The sequence below is a fragment of the Marmota flaviventris genome, chromosome X (assembly GCF_047511675.1).
Source record: "Marmota flaviventris isolate mMarFla1 chromosome X, mMarFla1.hap1, whole genome shotgun sequence".
NCBI classification, from domain to species: Eukaryota; Metazoa; Chordata; class Mammalia; order Rodentia; family Sciuridae; genus Marmota; species Marmota flaviventris.
In genome coordinates, this window is record NC_092518.1 from 134564367 (window position 1) to 134580680 (window position 16314).

Below are 16314 nucleotides of genomic sequence, written 5' to 3' on the forward strand. Positions count from 1 at the left end.
CTATTTTGTATTTTACTTAGAGACAGGGTCTCACTGAGTTGCTTAGGGCCTCGCCATTGCTGAGGCTGGCTTTGAACATGTGATCCTCCCACCTCAGCCTCTGGACCCACTGGGATTACAGGAGTGTGCCACCACACCTGGTGGTAGATTTTGTTTAAATCCAATTTTCTGTTTCTTACCACTGTATAGACATTTAATTGTCTTTTGTGTATTGATTCTATATACATCAACTTTTATATTTCATTAATTCTAATCATTTTGTTAATTACTTTATTTATAATTTAATTAATTGCTTTATCCTAAGTAGGTTATTTTGGGTTTTCTGGGTAGACAATTGCTTTATCTATGAATAATCATTGTTAGTCTTCTTCCTTTCTAATTATTATTCCTCTTGGTTCTTTAATTTATTCTCTATCATATACAATGCTGAATGGAAGTAGTTAAAGAGGTTTTCCTTGGGATGAGGTGTAGCTCAGGGATACAACACTTGGCTAGTATGTATCAGGCCATGGGTTCCACCCCTAGCACCACAAAAAAAGAGGTCATCCTTGTTTTGCATCTGATTTTAAAGGAAAGATTTTTAGTATTTAATCATTGAGTATGATACCTACTATAGATTCTGTAAGACTCCTTTTTATGAGATGTAGGAAAAGTCCTATTCCTTGTTTACTAATAGATTATTTTTATGAACAGTTCTCTCAAATGCTTTTTTTCTGCATCTAGTAAGATATCAGTATCATTTCCTCCTTTAATCAGTGCATGTAGTCACTTGATTTAATAGGTTCTCCTGGTTTATGGTTATAAAGCTCATTCCTCCGAGAATATTGGTAATAATATACTTCATCTTCTCTGGCTTTAGGTCACCACATTAATTTAATTTCAATCTCTCTATATATTTGCCAAACTAAACATTTCATATAAATGGAATTATACAATATGTGGCCTTTTGTAATTGACTTCTTTTATTCAGCATATTGTTTTCAAGGTTAAAACACATTGTTTCAGGTATCAATACTTCATTTCTTTTTATGGCTGTATAAACTTCTATCATGGAATTAACCAGTTGATGAAAGTGTAGGTCATTTTCATTTTCTGGTTATGGAAAATGCTGCTATGAACATTTGTGTATAAATATTTGGTTGAACATATTCTTTTTATAATTTTTAAAATCTCTACAATGAGCAAGATTGGCCTATAATTTCATACTTATTCTTAAAAATAAATGTAACTAAGGAGACAAAGACTTCTATGTTGAAAATTACAAAGATGCTACTGAAGGAAAGCAGAGAAGACATAACTAAATGGAAAAACAGCTATGTTCATTGACTGGAAGACTTAATGTTGTTAAGATTATAAGATCACCCAAAATAATTTGCAGATTGAAAATATTCCATATCAGAATACCAATGGAATTTTTTGCAGAAATATTAAAATCTACCATAAAATTCACATGGAATCTTAAAGCCAAATAGCCAAATCAATCTTGAAAAACAAAAATGAAGTTTGAAGTCTCATACTTTCTTATTTCAAAACTTACTACAAAACAATAGTAGTGAAAATAGCATAGTACTGGCATAAATATGAATATGTAAACCAATGGAATGTTATACAGTCCACAAATAAACCCTCCTTGCAAATGCAGTCAATTGATTTTCATAAGGGCATCAAGACCATTCAATGAGGAAAGTATGCTCTTTTCAACAAATGGTATGAGGGAAACAAAAAGTCCACAGTCAAAAGGATAAAATTGAACTCTAACCTTATACCATATACAAAAATTAAGTCAAAAAAGATCAAAGATCTAAACATGAAAGCTAAAAATATAAAATTTTTAGACAAAATTTGGAAAAATCTTTATAACATTGGCTTTGGCAATGATTTCATTGATGTGACACCAAAAGCAAGGCAATAAAAGAAAAAAGATAAATATGAGTTCATAAAAATTAATTTTTATGAACTTTTATACATCAAAGGACACTGTAAAGAGAATAAGAAGACAACCCACAGAATAAGGAAAATATTGAAAATTGTACAGATGATAAGGGTTTAATATTCATAATACATAAAAATTCCTACACCTCAACAACAACAAAAACAAACAACCTAATTAAAAAATAAGCAAAATACTTGTTATGGTTTGGATATTAGGTGTCCCCAGAAAACCCATGTATGAGAATATGCAAGAGCATTCAGAGGTGAAATGATTAGCTTATGAGAGCTTTAACCTAATCAGCACTTAAACCACTGATAGGGATTAACTGGGTGGTAACCGCAAGCAAGTAGGGTGTGACTGGAGGAGGTGGTCCCTGGAGATGTGCCTTTGGGGTTTATAATTTGTCTATGATGAGGGGCGCTCTCTCTGCTTTCTGGTTGCCATGAGCTGAGCTGCTTTCCTCTACCACACCCTCCTGCCATGATGTTCAACCTCACCTTCAGCCCAGGGCAACAGAATTGGCCATGTATGGACTAAGATCTCTGAAATTGTGAGCCCCAAATAAACTTTTCCTACCTTACATTGTTCTTGTCAGGTCCTTTGGTCACAGCAATGAATAAAGTAGCTAAAATAGTACTCAAACACATTTCTCCAAAGATAAATAGATGGCCAACAAAAACATGGAAAGATGCTTAAGCTCACCAGTGATTAGGAAAAAGTGAATGAACAACAATGACATAATACTTCACATCCATTAGAATGGTTATTATGAAAAATGGGGAAATAACAAGTGTTGGTGAGGATGTGGAAAAATTGGAACACTTGTTCATTGTTGGTAGCAATATACAATGGTGTAGACATTGTGGAAGGCAAGTTTGTTCATCCTTTCAAAAAACAGAATTACTATATGATCCAACAATTCCACTTCTAAGTATATTTTCAAAAGAATCAAAAATAGGAACTCAACTAAGAACAAGTATACCCATGTTCATAGCATCATTATTCATAATAGCCAGAAGGCAAAATGAACTAAATTTCCATCAGTAGATAAATGGATAAACACATGTGATATAATCCATATTATCAATTATCACATTATTTAGTCTTAAGAAATTAAATTCTGATATATGCTACAATTAAGGTGAATCTTAACACTATGCTAAATAAACGAAGGCAGACACAAAGGTACGAATATTGTATCATTCTACTTTTATGAGGGCCCTACAATAGGCCAATTCAGAGACAGAAAATAGTAGAGAGGAAGGGGAAAGTTACTGTTTAATGGGTTTACAAAGTTTATGCTTGAGATAATTAAAAAGTTCTCAAAATGGATAGTGGTGATAGTTATACAACTTATGAATGTATTTATTGCCACTGAATTGCATACCTAAAAATGGTTAAAACAGAAAAATTTATGTTCTGTATGCTTTGCTAGAGTAAAAATATTTTAAAAACTGTAAAAGAATATTCATGATGGTTCTAATTTTCCCCAAACTCAAAATAATGGATTTATCCCTTAGTGTATAAGTGGATAAAATGTGGTACATGCATACAATGAAATATTACTCAGCAATAAAACAGAAAGAAGTACTGACACATATACAAATTTGGATAAATTTCAAATTTGGATGAATTATTCTGAGTAAAATAAGTGAACCTTATATGATTCTATTCTTTTTTTAAAAAAGAGAGAGAATTTTTTAATATTTATTTTTCAGTTTTCGGTGGACACAACATCTTTATTTATTTTTATGTGGTGCTGAGAATCGAACCCAGCGCGCATGCCAGGCGAGCACATTACCACTTGAACCACATCCCCAGCCCAATGAATCTATTCTTGTGGCATTCTTGAAAAGACAAAATGATAGGAATGAAGGACAGATCAGCAGTTATCAGGGGTTAAGGGTAGAGGGAGGGTGTGGCATAAAGGAGTATTTTGAGGTGATGGAACTACTATGTGTCATGATTGTGGTGGTTACACAAATTTACATATACAGAGAACTATACACCAAGACAGTAAATTGCACAGATTTAAAATCTTAGAAATATTATAAAACTATAATAATAATGTGATATTTAAGAGTCTAGAATTCAACTATAAAGCTCTTACAAAACTGTTGAAAATTATAGGGATTGAAAAATTGATAGAGGAGAAATTGCACAAATTAAAATTATGCTTTGCTCTTTTAAATTTTCTATAAGTTTATAAACATTTATAGAAGGATTGTTATGGCTTGGATCTTGAATATCTCCCCAATCTCATGTGTTAAAAGCATGGTCCTCATTGCACTGAGGTGCAGAAGCAAGATTTCTAAGCAATGATTGGATCACGAGGACTCTATTAATTAATCTATTAATTATTAATCTGTTAATTAATCCATTGATAGCTGGATCAACTACTGGGAGGTGGACCCTAGATAAAGGAAGTAGGTCACTAGAAACATGCCTGAAAGGGTTTATTTTCTCTCTGCTATCCCTCTCCTTCTTACCTGTCATGAACTGAGCACCTTTCCTCTGCCACACCCTTCTGCAATGATGTTCTGCCTCATCTCCAAGCAATAAAGATGCCCAACCATGGACGGAGACATCCGAAACTGTGAGCTAAAAGAAACCTCTTCTTCTATAAGTTGTTCTTGTCAGGTATTTTGGTCAAAGTAATGCAAAGCTTCCAGCACAAGAATATACAGTATATCTTGTATAGCAATAAAACAAAACTTGTATTTTAGTCCCTGACCTTAATTTTTACAATCAGATCAGAACTTTACCTCAAAAATGCATATGATTGTGTGCAAAATTACAAAATAAATCATATTAGTTCTGAATACTATATAAGGCTGCTATGTGGCACATGGGAAACTGTAAATGAAAGTCACTTGACACAATCTTATTACTGGTTTTAAAAAAGGAATTGATAAGATAGTTTTTCAAAATTTTTTATGGTGATTCCCTCCAAACTACCTTCAGTTAGTGTTCCTGGCTCTTCACATGCTCTGTCCTATTGCCTAATAATGCATGCAGCCAGCCATTGATCAGTGATTACAAACTCAGGCAAGCAAGGAATTTGAAACTGCATTGTTAATGAAACACAGGTCTTTCTCACAACTGCAAAGAACAAAAGTAAACTGCTTGTATCTGGAATGAGTCTGTACTCATTTCGAATAGGTTATAGGATCACTACCCTTTTCTATTCTCTGGAGACAAAGCACAGCTGTTCAGCATCATTTACAGGAGTGTCTTCTTGTGGAAGTTTCCCAAGGGCCATTACTAAGTGTGAAAAATATTGAGAAGAACATATCAAATTTGTAGATGAGTCATTTACATCTGCATATAGTTAAGTGTACTTACAACACAATTTTATCAAATAAAAAGGCAAAATAAACCATTTAATTATTTATTTCTGGAGAGTATCATTTTTAAGTGTCCAATTACCCTTTATCTTTATGTATAGGTGGATAGGATTGTCTTCTGATGAGCATACACCCATAGTGCTTTGAATATCTTCCTTCTAAGATATTTTTTTTCAAAATTTCATAGTTCAGATGGAGAACAAATGGTAGTTCATAGGAACCCACAATATCACAGCAGCTATATGAGACTGAATTAAATCAACAGCTCTGTAGTAGAACATTGAAGTAGGGAGACTGTTGGAAAATGATCATAGGCAACTCAGAGAACTAACAACCTTGTGAAAGCCAACAATATCAGTTTCCAGAAGATAAAGAAAATTAAAAAGGAATAGATGACAGCAGTGTTGTGTGCATGGTAGTCAGTGAGGGAGGGGAAGCTCTTCCCTAATGAGCCAAAAGAATTCTCCCACTGACCTTAAGATAAACAGGTTCTGCTAGGGATGTAGCTCAGTTGGAAGAGTGCTTGACAAGCATGCACAAGGCCCTGGGTTCAATTCCCAGCACCACACATACACACACAAAGATAAACAGGTGATGCTGTCAAAAAAAAAAAAAAAAAAACACAACCTTAAAGTTTGAGCAGAAAATAAGCTCAGATACGGTGAGCTGAAATAATGTGGAAAAAAGTCCCAGCAATCTCCATCAGAGACAGAGAAAGGGGGAAAGTGGTGAAAGCTTAAAATGATGTGAAAATCTAAAAGCTACTGACAAATTTCTAGACACGTAAGACCTACCCAAATTGAAGTGAGAGGATACACAAAACCTAAACAGAGAAATATCAAAAAATAAGATTGACACAGTAATAAAAAATATCTCCCAACAAAGAAAATCTGGGACCAGATAGATTCTCAGCTGAGTTCTATAAAACCTTTAAAAGGAGCTAATGTGAATCCTGCTGTTACTATTCCATGAATTAGAAAAAGAGGGAACATTTCCAAATTCATTCTATGAAATCAGTATCACCCTAATATGATATCCCATTAAAAATACATCAAGTAAAGAAAACTACAGACCAGTACTCCTGAAGAACATAGACACAAATATCCTTGATAAAATATTAGCAACCTGCTTCCAAAAACACATTAAGAAGATCTTATACCATAATCAAGTTGGTTTTATCCCAGGGATGAAAAAAAGATTTGACATATGCAAATCAATATGTGTAATTCATTACATAAATAAAATTAAGGACAAAAATCACATGATCATCGCAATAGATTCACAAAAATTCTTTTACAAAATTCAGTAACAATTCATGATAAAATCAATGAAGAAACTAGGGATAGAAAAAACTTACCTCAATATCATAAAAGCTATAAATGAAAAAGCCAAAGCCAATATCATAATGAATGGGAAAAAAACTGACAGTATTTTCTTTAAAATCTGGGACAAGACAAGGATGTCTACCATCACCACTTATATTCAATATAGTACTTGAAGTTTCAGCCAGAGTACTTAGGCAAGAGAAGGAAGTAAAAGGAAACAAATAGGAAAGGAAGAATTCAAATGCTATGGCTTGAATATGAGATGTCTCCCAAAAGCTCCTATATTAATAATACAGGAATATTTAGAGGTGAAATGATTAGATTATGAGAGCTGTAGCCTAATCAGTCCATCCTCGTTTGAATGAAGTAACTGGATGGTAACTGCAAGCAGGTGGGGTGTGGCTGGAGGAGGCAGATCACTGGGGGTATGTCCTATGAAATGGTTTACATATGAGATGTTCCCCCCTCAAAGCTCATGTGCAGGACAATGCAAGAAGGTTTAGAGGTGAAATGATTAGGTCACAACAGCTTTAACCTAATCAGTAAATTAATCGACTGATAGGGATTACCTGGGTGGTATCTGTTAAGGGCATAGGATGTGGATAGGGGAGGTGGGTCCCTGGGAGAGTGCCTTTAGGGTTTACATTTTGTCCATGGTGAGAAGATCTCTTTATTTCCTGGTTGCCATGTCTTGAGCAGCTTTGCTCCACCACACTCTTCTGCCATGATGCTCTCAGCCCAGAGCAACAATCAGCCATCTATGGACTCAGACCTCTGAAATTGTGAGCCCCAAATAAATGTTTCCTCCTCTACACTGTTCTTTTTGGTACTTTTGGTCACAGCAGTAAAAAAGCTGACTAGAACACCTTAGAAAGTTGTGTCTTCTCTGCTTCCCCTTACCCACTCTCTCTGCTTTCTGGCCACCACAAGCAGAGCCACAGTCCTGTGTCACACCCTTCTACCATGAGGTCCTGCTTTACCTTGAACCCAGAGCAATGAAATCACTCAACCATGGACTGAACCTCTGAAACCACAAGCTGAAATAAACTTTTCTTCTTCTAAGTTGTCCTTGTCAGGTATTTTGGTCTGAGCAACAAAAAGTTAACATATCAAATTATCACTGTTTACAGATGAAATGATTGTAGACTTTTGTCACAAGAAATTCTACCAGAAGACTTTTACAGCTGCTAAACAAACTCAACAAAGTAGCAGGATACAAAATAACATCTTTCTTATACTCCAATAATGAATCTGCTGAGAAAGAAATCAGGAAAACAATTCCATTCACAATAGCCTCAAAAAATACTTCAGAATAATTCTAACAAGAAGGCTAAATACCTCTACAATGAATATTATAGAACATGGAAGAAAGAAATTGAAGATGTGAGGATACTGAAAAATCTCTCATGCTCTTGGATAGGCAGAATTAATATTATTAAAATGGACCTATTACCAAAAGTGATATATAGATTCAGTCCAATCCCCATCAAGATACTAATGGCATTCTTCAACAGAACTAGGAAAAATAGTCTTTAAATTCATATGCAGGCTCAGCAGTAGAGCACTTGCCTAGCAAATGTGAGGCCCTGGGTTCAATCCTCAGAACCACATGAAAATAAATAAATAAATAAATAAAGGTATTGTGTCTGTCTGCAATTAAAATATATTTAAAAAATAAATTCATATGGAAGCTGGTTGCAGTGGTGCATGCCTATAATCCTAGTGGCTCAGGAGGCTGAGGCAGGAGAATTGCAAGTTCAAAGCCAGCCTCAGCAGCTTAGCAAGGCCCGAAGCAACTTTGAGATGCTGTCTCAAAATAAAAAGAGCTGTGGATGTAGCACTGTGGTTAAGCACCCTTGGGTTCAATCCCTGGTACCAAAAACAAAAACAAAAAAATCATATGGAAGAATAAAAGTCCCAGAATGGTCAAAGTAATTCTGAGCAGTATGATCAATGCTTCAGGCAACATATTTCCCAGCTTGAAATTATACTAGAGAGCTATAAGTATTGAAAATTGCATGGTACTGGAATAAAAACATGCATGTAGATCAATGGAATAGAATAGAAGTTTCAGAGACAAACCCACACAGATGAAGTTATCTGATCCTGACAAAGAAGCCAAAAACATACAGTAGAGAAAAAAAAAAAAAAAAAAAAAAAACAGCTTTCTTAGCAAATGCTGGGAAAGCCAGATATGTATATATGGAAAAATGATATTAGATCCATACCTGTCACCCTGCATAAAAGTCAACTCAAAGTGATTCAAAGACAGGAATTGGATCAAAAACCCTGCAAATGTTAGAAGAAAACACAGGGTCAATACTCCAAGATATGGGTGCAGGCACTGACTTCCTCAGTAAGACTCCTAAAGCTTAGAAAATAAAACCACTTAGAATGGCAATCATCAAGAATACAAATAACAAGCTGGGCATGGTGGCACATGCCTGTAACCCAAGGGGCTGAGATTAGGGGGATCACAAGTTCAAAGCTAGCCACAGCAACTTAATAAGGTCCTTAGCAACTGAGACTCTGTCTCAAAATAAAATATAATAAAAAGGGCTGAGAAGGGCTGGGGTTGTGGCTCAGTGGTAGAGTGCTTGCCTTACATGTGTGAGGCAATGACTGGTTTTCAATTCTTGGCACCACATAAAAATAAATAAAGATATTGTGTCCATCTACAACTAAAAATATTTTTTAAAAAAAGAGCTGAGGATATGGCTCAGTGCTTAAGTACCCCTGGGTTCAATTGAAGGAAGAGGAGGAGGAGGAGAAAGAGGAGAAGAGGAAGAAGAGGAAGAGAAAGAATAGGAGGAGGAAAAGGAGGAAGAGAAGAAGGAGGAAGAGGAGGAGGAAGAAGAAAAATAATAATTGCAGGTTAGAATGTGGAGGAAAAGGTACACTAGTACACTTACATTAATGGTAGGGCTGCAAACTATTATAACCACTCTGGAAAGCTATATAGAAATTCATCAGTAGACTAGGAATGAAACTACCATCTGATCCAGCTACTCCACTCCTGGGTATTTATCCAAAAGAACTAAAATCAGCATAATATAGTGATATATGCATACCAGTGTTCACAGCAGCAGAATTCATAATAATCAAGATATGGAATTATCCTAGGTGCCTGTCAACAGATGAATGAATAAAGAAAATGTGGTGTATATACACCATGGAATATTACTCAGCTATATAAAAATAATGAAATTGTGTCATTTGCAGGAAAATGGATGGAACTGGAGAACATTATGGTAAGAGAAATAAGCTATACTCAGAAATTAAAGGGTCATATGCTTTCTTTCATATGGAGAAGATAGGGAAAAAAACAAAGGGGAAAAGAGGGATATCATGAAAATAGAATGGATACCAATAGAGAAGAAGAAGGGGACCCAGGGTAGGGAGGAGGATAGGGAAAGAAAAAGTACTAGGGAATGAAATTGAGCAAATTATGTTATGTGCATGTGTGAATATAATACAATGAATCACAGTGTTGTGTATAATTATAATGTACCAATAATTCATTTTAATTTCATAGTTCATACAGAAGTTCTCTCTAGAGTTCCCTACATTTCCAAATTGCAGAATGGGCACAATTGTTGTTAAAGTGTCCATTAATAGCCAGAGGTACTAAAAGCATCTTCAAAACCTCACACTCTCAATAGACCCCAAGGTGAAGAGAACAGAAGAGACAATAGGGCAAAAGGGAGACATTGTAACTCTTGAATTGTGGGGTTAATCAAAAGATAGAGTTGTCAGGTCTATGGAAATACCCTACAGAGGAGAGTTTCCAGGGGCTACAACACACCAGGAAGATTTGGAGGCAGGTGTTCTAGTAAAAGGAAGCATGTACTATTTGTATTTTACAGCCTAGACTCTGACATCCAGGGGATCACAAACCAACCTATTGGATTCAACCATGACACCCACATCCCTGGTGAAAGAAATTGCTAGCATCTTCCCTTCCCCATAATACAGGCCTGAACCCTACGTTCTTCTGAATAGTGTGGCTTTAAAATAGTATGATTAGCTGAATATTGCAGAAATAAAAAAAAACAGCTTCAAATTGATTTGTTTCCAATCTAGAAAAGTTGTGACATGGTTTTACAATCAAGTAATTGTTTTATGTTTGCAGAGATTTCTGAGGGATGTGTTTTCTTTATAATAAACTCACAAGAGTATATATACTGGGATAAGTAAAAGAATGTGAAAATATAGGATTACCATTTGGATGTAGTTTTCTTCCTCCTCTCTGGAAACAGGACTGGCAAAAAATCTTGTAGGATTAATACCATTTCTTTCTGGAGAGAGAAAGCTGGTTCGATTGCTAAGAAGAAAAATACAGATGAGGTCAAAGCAATGTCTTACAGCTGCTCTGAAAGGCAGCCAGGAACTGACATGGCCCCATGGGGCTTCAGTCTTCCCCTTCCAGACACAATTTCCTTCCGGCCCAAGCAGTTCCTAAAGAAACAGAGACTGTGCAGCAGCTCTGTCCCACTTGTGGAGCAAATGGCTCCCACTTCCTTTTTCCCAGGCCCTCCATATGACATAGGTCATGAACTTACTAGAAACAGACCAAGGCATCATATCATTTAGCAAAAAATACTTCTCTGTGACCCTTTTGTTTCCAAAGAAACTAGGAAAAGTAAGAAAGTGTTGCCATTCCTTTTTGATAGGATAACAAGAACTGTAAATCACCTTCAATTCTACTCCTGAGTCAGAAGCACAAGCTGTCTCTGAAGTTTTGCCTGGAAATACACCTCCCTGTGCAATTCTGATTCACAAAGTGATTGTCTTATGGCATTTAGAGTGAACTAGGAAACCCTAGGGCTAGCCTCAGGACTCTGAAAATTCAACTCATAAAAGGTACAGATACATTTTTGAGCTTGTCTATCCAACCTGTGAACCACTCACAAAGGTGAACTTCTGGAAGTTCAGCTGGTAGTACTGGCTCTGCCCCCTGGGCCATAACTGATTCCACTTTGGCTGGGCAACATAATTCTGTCCTCTCACAAAATCTGACTTGATATTGATAAAGAGCTCATCTCTGTTAGCACTGGAATTGAGGCATATAAATAAGCTCAGGAGCTATAGTACCACTATCTTTAGCCATAGAAATTATGCAACAAAGAAAATAGCTCTACAAAGACAAAGAGATAAGCAGATATGAATGGAGAGGTAAATGTGAGAGAAGAGAGAAGATGCCTTGAGTTCTCGATAGCACTCCAATTCCTGATTCCAGTATCCCAAGAAACTCAGTCATATTCCTTCCTTTGTGATATGTAAGTCATCTTTAGCTCTTGATAATAAACCAGGTTGTCCTTTAGCTTAGGCAAGATCAAATGGGCTTCAACAATAAGAAACCTAATTAAGTTTGGATATGTCTAGGCTCCTTTAACAATCAGTGGTTTACCAAGGCACCGTGTGGGTCCTGGTTAAAGATGTATGTTCCCGGATGGTGGAGAGGTTTCTCAGGTCCAGGGGAGGTGGCCGTGCTACAAGACAATACACAGTATGGTTAGTTCTTAGAAATTCAAAGCCATAATCCAAAGAGTGTAAAACCATGACATTTTCTTTTCCTGGCACAGCAGATCCAAACTTGCCAAGAGAAAGCACTGATAGTGATTGTGAATTTCACTATCTTACTCTTCTCTGACTCCATGTGAGTAAGGACTGCTACCTAGCAAATGGTCTGGGCTGGAAAGTTCACATGAGTCATGAAGTCCCTGTGGGGAAGGTCTCTCCTGGAAGCATGACATCTAGGTGTTGGGTTCACCCACCAGCTATCTCCTGGCTTCACCACTTGCCCTTTCCCACCGGGGTGCAAAGTTCATCCCAGAACCAACCCCTCCTGGCCCAGCTGTCTATCTTTGCACCTACCTGCTAAATATCCAATCCTAAGCCTATCAAACATCTTCTTTCTGTCATTCTCTATATGACTGCACTGCTGAAAATAGTGACCAGCAGCCATGCATGGTTATTTACACCACAATATATATAAATTTATTGAAATTTAATAAAAATAAAATTAAGTTCCTCTGCCTCGCCATTCTCATTGCAAATGTTCAATAGCAATGTTTGCATTATCACAGATAGTTCTGGTCAATGGCACTGCTATAGAAAATTAATTGAGCAAAACAATAATACATACTTTCAAGTTACAAGTCCCTGTGAAATTGTTTCTGGCCAGAATGGACAGGCTATTTCCTCTGCACCTCATAAGACAGGGTCTGTTCTCCTATTTAGTACTGACTTCATAATTCTGCCTTTCCCTCTAGATGGTTTTTACATATCTGCCTCTCATCTTTGCATCCTCCCCAGGCACAGTGCTGTACCCATGGCCAATGTTGTGAAAAGTGCAAATGTGGTCTGACTCAGACTCAAGTGTATCTGACTGGAACAGAGAAGGCATGAGTAGGAACCTTAGTTAGCAGCTTTGGGCATGGCCACCTGAAGTGACAGTTTTACTCAAAAGCAATTAAAGGTATGAGCAGACCAGATAGAATATCAGACCTCAGAGTCATTGCACCAAATGATTTCTTAAAATCACATAATCTACTGGGAAGGTGAGGGTGGGTAAAACTGAAATTACTTCACCCTGCCTTTTCTCTTTCTATCTTCAATTTTTCTGTCTGTCCATGCTGGTGAGCATACCAGAGAGGCTGCTATATTCATACAGGAGCTACAAGGTGCCCTGTGCACACAGGAGTCAGACTGATAATTATAGAAGTTCTCTCCCATCCCCAATCACCTGTGCTGATGGGCATACACAGAGCAGTGAGTGATAAATAATATTTGACCATGAAGGATATTAAGGAATTGGTGTCAAAGGTCATTCTTGGCTGCCTTCCATAAGGCTGGCACTGTTATTACATTTAGTGTTGCATGAATGAGGAGATGTCAGGTGGGTTCCATTCAGACCCATCATCACATATCCCTGGGACTTTATTAGGGAAACAGACAAAGATGAGCTCTCTGGAATGAACTTAGCTTTGTAGGATGCATTTGCTGGTCCACAGTACCTACAATTTCTCTGATTCCTTTATCATGACAATCTGCAGCAGCAGGTGCCCTCAATCTCCCCATTCTATTCCAGCCATTTTTTTCATATCCTTATGTTTTGCAGCTCTCTGACATGGTTTTTCTAGTGCTTCCTTCCCAAGAAAAGTTAGGAAGGACCTTGCTCCCCTTTTTTACACAGCAGGCCTATTTAAGTGCCTTACGTTTCCTCTGAGGTTTGAGATCTCTATTCACTGGTGGAGGCTCTAAGTCTGCAGGTAGCTCAGGCAGTGGGCTTGAGATGCTTCCTGAGCTCATAGGGATGTAGTCATCCTGGCTGCAATGGGGTCCAAGACCAGAGGCAATGACCTGGGGGCTCATGGGCACATAGCTGTCTTCGGCACTGGTTGAAGCTGGGGGATACATCAGGGAGAACCTGCAGGGCTGCAAGAAAACAGGTCATGGAAACCACCACCAGTGGACATCAAGGCTATGCATATGGTTTTAGTTTCAGATTACCCAAGAATGACTCTGAACTTCCTCAGGAAAGTTAGAAAAGCCTCTACCCAAGGATCTGCCTCTGGACCTAATGTGTGAGTACTGGTGATAATCTCCTAGATCTGATGGTGGAAGACTGAGAGTTATGAATTCATACAAATATTTTTGGTATGATATTTTAATTAAAAACATCAGAGCCCTTATGGAACACAGAGTTCAGAAGTTCCCAAACCAGTTCAAGTCTTAAAGAGAGACTAGAAAGGTTCTCAGAGATTCAGATTGCTGAATATCAAAAGAATTGAAAGGAACATATATTGGGCTGGGGATATAGCTCAGTTGGTAGAGAGTTTCCCTCACATGCACAAGGCCCTGGGGTCAATCCCTAGCACCACAAAAAAAGAAAAAGGAAAAAAAGGATCATATATGAGTCAGGCTACTTTTGATTAAATTGAGTCTTGAAGGAACCCAAGTGTCAAACTTACCAGATTTAAACTAAGCCGCTTGTCTCGGTGTCTTAAGGATTGGCATTCTACCTCAGCTGCAAGAAACAAGTCAGACTGGTGAGAACTGCAGGAAAACATCAATTGAAATTAGAATCTAAGTCCCTGTACACCCCAGGGACCTGTACTCAGCATCAGAGAGGTAGAACAATAAGCTTTACACGTTCCCCTGCTTTTACTCATCCCTGTTGTTTTGGTGTTTGTTTCATGGTCAAAATCCTATTTTAATTAGTTTTAATCTTTGTTTGCTGTCATGTAAAAGAACACAACCTAGCTATTTGTGTTCATACTGACATATCAAATTACTTCATTTTATTCTTAAATCTCAGACTATTGGTTCATTTTCATACTCCATTATTCTACTGACTTTATTCATTTCACATTATAACATATGCTTACCTATTCTTTCATTTTTACTTTTGTCACTGTTCACACATTAGCACATTAAGACCTGTTGTGTGATTGGCATATATCCATTTAACAGGCATTGTCAGAAGGAAGTGAAGTGTATAATGATCACATCTCTAGGAACCCTGAAGGAGGTCTGTGTCAGAGTGACTTCCTCAGTCAGAATGAGAGATTTCAAAATGAATTTGCATTCTTTGTACTCTCTGTAATTCCTTTAAAACATAGCCTTGGTAGATAGTGTGGTGTGTGGGTGATTACATTTGGATAAATGGAGAGAAACAGTGAGAGTTTTTGTTGTCTGTCTGAGAGATGGGCTGACATGAAGGAAAGGCTTAGGTTGGTCAGTTCATGCAGGAAAATGAAGAAATCCAGAGAAGCTAGTAAAGAAGAGGTACCAAAAAGCCACACTGAGGATGCTGTGTGGACTTGCATTGAGCACCTTCTGAAGGCTACAGAGACCCCAAGTGTGTCCCCAAGTGACCCAAACAAACATCAGAAGCTCAGTCTCAGGTGGAAGGCCTACTACATGGTCAAGGACTCACATAGGCAAGCCAATCTCAAGGGACCAGGGCTCCAGCTTTTTTTTATCTTTTATGACAATCTAAATCTCTCTGGAAGCCAAATTCAAAGGAGGGGGTCGGGGACCCAGAATCAGGACAGTGCTGCCCTCCAGCTGTGCACTTCCTCCAAGGTCTCCATTAGGAGATAAGACTGGTTTGAGCAAGGAAAGTGGGAAAAGTCCTCATATGGACACAAGGTGTGACAAGGATCCAGGCAGGGAAGTCCAAATTTTTCTCTGTACCTGAATCTTAGGATCTGACTCTTACCTTTCCAGGTTCTCATGTGGTCTAAACCAGAAAGAGAGATTCTTCTTGGCACAAGAGTGCATTCTGGTTTCTTGCTGGTGCTGTGCCCACTCCACAGGTGCTGCTCCTCTTGGCGCCGTTCAGAGAAATGGCTTGGTTTAGGAGGGCGGGGAGGTGGAGTGTTGGATACATCTAGTTGTTTTGCTGCGCAGGGCAAGGAAAGTTGACTTTTTTCTACCTGAATGGTGGAATTTAAGGATGTTTCCAGCAATGAGGAAGAAGACAAGTGGTCCCTGGAAGGCCCATTGATTTCTCTATTCCAGATCATAATAGCCTGGGACCTCATGGAAGATGCCTCCTGAGATCCATTCCCATGGCGTGAGAAATGGACCGAGTTACTGGAGGGTAGTGGCTGCAGGCCATCAACAAAAACATCATCAAATGAAGTCTGTTCCAGTGAGCGGTCTGAGTTTGACCAGCTATCACATCTGGTGGGAAGAC

General features: G+C 37.7%; 1 protein-coding gene across 5 annotated transcripts in view; it reads right to left on the bottom strand.

Moving 5' to 3' along the window:
* Gab3 (GRB2 associated binding protein 3) overlaps positions 1 to 16314 on the bottom strand; it is a 57814-nt gene that overhangs the window by 6765 nt on the left and 34735 nt on the right. For 3 of the 5 annotated variants that reach the window (XM_027923020.2, XM_027923017.2, XM_027923019.2), the window contains exons 4-8: positions 15835 to 16313; positions 14582 to 14637; positions 13826 to 14045; positions 12016 to 12097; positions 10827 to 10929 (exon numbers count right to left, since the gene is read on the bottom strand). In XM_027923020.2, the coding sequence (XP_027778821.1) occupies positions 10827 to 10929; positions 12016 to 12097; positions 13826 to 14045; positions 14582 to 14637; positions 15835 to 16313 (940 nt within the window). Of the gene's footprint in view, positions 1 to 1978; positions 4535 to 10826; positions 10930 to 12015; positions 12098 to 13825; positions 14046 to 14581; positions 14638 to 15834; position 16314 lie in introns of those variants that run through there. The other 2 variants (XM_071606850.1, XM_071606849.1) reach the window with 1 other exon arrangement.